Source organism: Octopus bimaculoides, chromosome 5, assembly GCF_001194135.2.
Source record: "Octopus bimaculoides isolate UCB-OBI-ISO-001 chromosome 5, ASM119413v2, whole genome shotgun sequence".
NCBI classification, from domain to species: Eukaryota; Metazoa; Mollusca; class Cephalopoda; order Octopoda; family Octopodidae; genus Octopus; species Octopus bimaculoides.
In genome coordinates, this window is record NC_068985.1 from 113,618,652 (window position 1) to 113,624,536 (window position 5,885).

General features: G+C 36.2%; 1 protein-coding gene across 3 annotated transcripts in view; it reads right to left on the reverse strand.

The window, feature by feature from the left end:
- Window positions 1-190: 190 nt before the first annotated feature.
- The window catches only part of LOC106878623 (plexin-A1), an 803,747-nt gene continuing 798,052 nt past the window's right edge, over window positions 191-5,885 (reverse strand). For all 3 annotated transcript variants that reach the window (XM_052967952.1, XM_052967953.1, XM_052967951.1), the window contains exons 34-35: window positions 3,266-3,341; window positions 191-348 (exon numbers count right to left, since the gene is read on the reverse strand). In XM_052967952.1, coding sequence (XP_052823912.1) covers window positions 214-348; window positions 3,266-3,341 — 211 coding nt within the window. In that variant the 3' untranslated portion in view covers window positions 191-213. The remainder of the gene's footprint in view (window positions 349-3,265; window positions 3,342-5,885) is intronic.

Sequence of the window (5,885 nt, forward strand, 5' to 3'; positions counted from 1 at the left end):
TAAATTGAATTTAATTGAGTTTTTACCTGTAAATTTGGATTTTTACCCCTAATATCATTATATATATATATATATATAATGTGACTGTTTAATTTTAGAATGACACTGTAGGATAGATGGGAGAAAATGGATTTGGCCACTTTGAACAAAAACAGGTAGGATATTTTGGTTGGATAATGCCAGTTTAATTGCTGGAAGGTTAATGCCATGGCATTACCATGTAATGTTTCTCGGACATGATTGCAAAGAGACAGAGATAAAGACACAGCATACCTTACAACTATAACTGTCAACATATTTGTACAATTCATTCAATGCTGCTTCTGTGTTGAACTCATGGCAATGTATCTATAGATAGAAGAGACAAAAATGGAAGTATTAGATTCGGTACTGCTATATAAACCAATATTAACTTTTAACATAGGCACAAGGATACACATTTTGAAGGAGAGGGAATGTTTTACTGAATCAATCCCCTGGCACTTGATGAGGAGTTGACTTCTGGAAGGATGAAAGGTAAATTGAGCCTTGATGGCATATAAAACTATTTCATATTCTGAATTCTAGTGATCTGCTGATTCTGTTATGTTGCATGATTAACAATATTAGTTTCAAATTTTGGCATATGGCTAGCAAATTTCAGGGAGGGGTTACATTGATTGTATCAACCCCAGTGTTCAACTGGTACATGTTTTATAGACCCCGAAAGGATGAAAGGTGAAGTTGACCTCGGTGGAATTTGAACTCAGAACGTGAAGATAGATGAAATACTGCTGAACATTTTGCCCAGTGTGTTAACAATTCTGCCTGCTTTCCACCTTAACTACCATTTATAATAATCCTTTCTACTAAAAGCACAAAGCCTGAAATTTTGGTAAAGGGGACTAGTTGATTACATTGACCCCAGCATTTCACTGGTACTTAATTTATTTACCCCCAAAAGAAGGTAAAGCAAAGCCAACTCTGGTGGAATTTGAACTCAGAACATAAAAATGAACAAAATTTCACTAAACATTTTGCCAAGTGTGCTAAAAATTCTTCCAGCTCACTGCCTTAATAATAATTGTTTCAAACTTTTGGCACAAGGTTAGAAATCTTAGGAGGAAGGATTTTGTTGGTTGCTCCAACCCTAGACCTTGAGTGGTACTTTATCTTAATGACCTTGAAAAGTTATGAAAAGCAAAGCTGACCATGACAAGATTTGAGCTCAGAATATAAGGAGCTGGAAAAACTGCAGCTAAGCATTTTATTCAATGCACTAATGATTCTGCTACTTGCAGCCTTAGAACAAAATTGACTGATACAGGATTTGAACTCAGAAAGTGATGAAATTGAGCATTGGAAACAATGCCTTGCATTAACTTTTTTGCCAATCCATCACCCTAAAAAATGTACAACTTCAGGAAGACTCCTTTAGAAAAGGTATCAGGTAAGATTGATCTCTCCCCAAGATGTTCCATGGTGCTATCTACACATGTCTTTACGTACAAGACCATGAAGCATAATGATGCTTCAAATTTTAGCACAAGGCATAAGAATTATTTAGTGGGGATTAGTTGATTACATCGATCCCAGTACATGGCTGGTACTTTATCTTATCTATCCTGAATGGATGAAAAGCAAATTTGACAGCAGTATGATTTGAACACTGAATGTAAGGAGCTGGAAGAAATACCGCTAAACATTTTGTCAAACAGTTCACTATCTTATTATCAAATTTTGGCACAAACCCAGCAATTTTGGGGAAGGGCTACTTGATTATATTGACCCCCAGCATGTAACTGATATTTATTTCATTGACCCCGAAAGGATGAAAGCAAAGCCAGCCTCGACAAAATTTGAACTCAGATTGTAAAGATAGATGAAATACTTATTTCTTCATTGTCTACAAGGGGTTAAACATAGAGGGGACAAACAAGGACAGACAAAGGGATTAAGTCGAATACATAAACGCCAGTGCATAACTGGTACTTAATTTATCAACCCTAAAAGGATGAAAGGCAAAATCGAACTCGGCAGAATTTGAACTCAGAACGTCATGGTAGATGAAATACTGCTAAGCATTTCGCTCGGCATGCTAATATTTCTGCCAGCTCGTCGCCTTAGATGGATGAAATAACTGCTAATGATTCTACCAGTTTTCCGTCTTAATAATAATAATAATAATCCTTTTTGCTAAAGACACAAGGCCTGAAATTTTGGGGGAGGAGGTAAGTCGATTACATCAACCCCAGTGTTTCACTGGTACTTATTTCCTCAACCCCGAAAAGATGAAGGGCAAAGTCAACCTTGGCAGAATTTGAGCTGCGAACATGATGTATGAAATACTGCTAAGCATTTTGCCTGGCATGCTAATAATTCTTCCAGCTCACCACCTTAAAAGGTAATAATAATAGTAATGATAATAATAATCCTTTCTACTTTTGTTACCATATTTCTGTCATGTTCAATTAACTTTGAAAACAATGAAGAACTTAGTAAAATAATTGTCCTGATTAAGCTGGTGTTTGCAATATAATTCAACATGAAATTTTGCTGGGAAATCATAATTCAGATAATTATAAAACAAGAAGTTTGAATCATAAAACTAGGAGCAGTCTCAGATAGTTCAAAACCTAAAGGGTTAGGTCAATCATCTATTACTTTCTATGTCAGTGGTTCCCAAACTTTTTAGAGACGCGACCCACTATTTATGGCGACCCACTTAACTCTACTGGGTAAAAACATTAATGAAAGAAACAAATTTATTTCAGATTACATTTTCATTGAGGCCTGTGAGAAGGATGAGCCTGTTTCTTGCTACGCTCAGTAATAGAATTAACATCAGGTTCAATGGGTAGGTATTAACTCTAATACAAAACCTTGAAGCAGTAACTGTTATCAGCTCGATCAGTGTTGTACTGCGCCTAGTTAAAGTTCTCTATAAATAGGTAAAAACAGACTTTTCCTTTTTATGATTACGTACGAATAAATAACTTGAGAAAATGACCACCTCTGATTTGTTAAGTGCATGACAAAAGCCTACTGCTTGATAAAACAACCAGTCTGGTATTGAAAACTTGAGTCTTGAACTATCTCGATAGACAGCAGTTAATCAAAGCTAAAGTGTAATTTTATAGCTTTTTGCAACCCACTAGGATTTCGTTCATGACCCATCAGTGGGTTGCGACTCATAGTTTGGGAACCACTGTTCTATGGTGTTTTGAGGTATATTTCAGATGAATAAATAAAAGAAAAAAAACCAGCTAAAGAATTTGGTACTTACTCGTGATTCTTCTTGTAACATGGAATTCATGTCTTGATCTGATATTGGTATGATAGATTTGATGTCTTCATAATAACTGCAGTGGTGGTGCAAGAGAAACAGGAAGAAAAAATGAAAAAAAACTAATGAGAATGAGAAAAACTGTTGACTTTTTCCTTTTTCGAATAATTAAATTTACTAAAATAAGTGGCATATTCATAAAAATATGGCTTCTTTTGTATATACATATTGGCCGTGGATTATATTATGGTTCATACAGTACCGGACCAATTATCCGGCAAGCTTGTGACCGGAAGTCTTCTGGATTTGCTGGTTTTCTGGAGACAGTCTAAATATATACTTAAAATATAAAATAAACTATATCAAGTGCTAAACCGTATTTAACAGATTCAAATTAATACACTTCTACAGGAGAGTCTGTTTTATATTTATTAATCCATTTCAAATTTTAAAAATATTATCATACTGTAATATTATCATACCAGTGTAATGTTTAAAGGATAAAAATTGAATGATAAGTAAAGAACATGATTTTATTTGACAAATACAAATTAATACAATTCCGAAACAGAGTAAGTTGAAACTTTATCAATCTGCATAAAAAAGTAAAGAACATATCTACTTTTAACATACTGTATGCAAATGAACCAACTTTGAAAACAAGGTCTGTTCTAGTCAAAACAGAGTACAGTACAATGCACAATATCCCTAGATTACTGGAAGCTAGATAAATAGTCCAGTTTTGTATATGAATATTTATATATGAAATGTTGAGGAGGTGTTATAATAATATTGGTTTCGAATTTTGGCACAAGGCCAGCTATTTCAGGGAGGTGTAAGCAGATTATATTGATCTCCAGGGTTTGTAGATTATGTTCTTACTTAGGGACAGTTGATTTTTTTTTTTTTTGGTGGTGGTGGTGGTGGGCTACAGTTGATATTAATTTAGTGTCTGTAGTTCCTTATATACCTCTTGGTACTTGTCAAGCCTCCCTTAAATCATACCTATTGCTTTTAGAAAATGAAGGACATTATATAATAGGTGAACACGATTAGAATAAAAGACAGGCAGGTCATAGCTGCAATAACCAACTTTACCAAAAATAAACATAGGCCTCTAGGTACTGACTTAACTTGAAAGAAATAACAGCCAAATATTCCTCAAATCACACACACACACACACACACACACACACACACACATGACAGTCATCTGTGTATCACAATATATATATATATATATATACACACCATTGACAGGGAAGTTACTACAAGTTTTTTCTGAGATAGAATCTCCAATGGACATGCTGAGTCAAAAAACACAATATATATATCAGAGACAAAAAAAATTGTCTTGGCAGCAGCCAGTATGAATAGCAGATGCATTTTAGCCTTATTGGGGCTTGTCAATAATGTACGAGCAGCCAACCACATGCCGAGACAAAATTCATCACCTCTGATATAAGAAATCGTTAACAATACAAAGCAAGAAGCTGCCAGGCTGATTAAATGACTTGGTATATGCAAACAAAACAGTAATGAAATAAAATACATTTTTAACTCAGCACATCCATAAGAGAGTCTATCTCAGACGAAAAAGCAGCAACTTGCTTGTCAATGGAGTATATACATTATATATGATATATAAATGGATAGTTTAATTTAGTGTTGTTGGCATTCCATCACTTATGATGTCGAGGGTTCCAGTTGATCCGATCAACGGAACAGCCTGCTCGTGAAATTAACGTGCAAGTGGCTGAGCGCTCCACAGACACGTGTACCCTTAACGTAGTTCTCGGGGATATTCAGCATGACACAGTGTGACAAGGCTGGTGCTTTGAAATACAGGCACAACAGAAACAGGAAGAAAGAGTACAGCAGGGTTCGCCACCATCCCCTGCTTTTAGGTGTTTTCGCTCAATAAACACTCACAACGCCAGGTCTGGGAATCGAAACCCCAATCCTATGACCGCGAGTCCGCTGCCCTAACCACTGGGCCATTGTGCCTCCACAGGTTAATTTAATATTGCTTCAGTTGGGTACATTGGGTTATTTATACAGCATGACAGCAATTCATTGAGGCTGATTTTCTATTCTACAGCTGGATACTCTTATTGTTGCTAACTCTCAGCTATTTCCCAGCAAGGTAACATTTACCTCATGGCTGGACATGTTTCCATGGAAGTCTGTAAAAGAGGGACATCACTTGTATGATGGTGATACTCCTACATACACAGTGGCTGTGTGATAAGTAGCTTGCTTACCAGCCACATGCTCCCGGGTTCAGTCCCACTGAGTGGCACCTTGGCCAAGTGTCTTCTACTATAGCCACAGGTCGACCAAAGCCTTGTGAGTGGATTTGGTAGCCGGAAAATGGAAGAAACCCATCGTATATGTATATATATGTGTGTATATGTTTGTCCCCCCAATATCACTTGACAACCGATGCTGGTGTATTTACGTCCCCGTAACTTAGCGGTTTGTCAAAAGAGACCAACAGAATAAGTACTTGGCTTACAAAGAATAAGCTCTGAGGTCCATTTGCTTGACTATAAAAGCGATGCTCTAGCATGGCCACAGTCAAATGACTGAAACAAGTAAAAGAGTATATACATATATA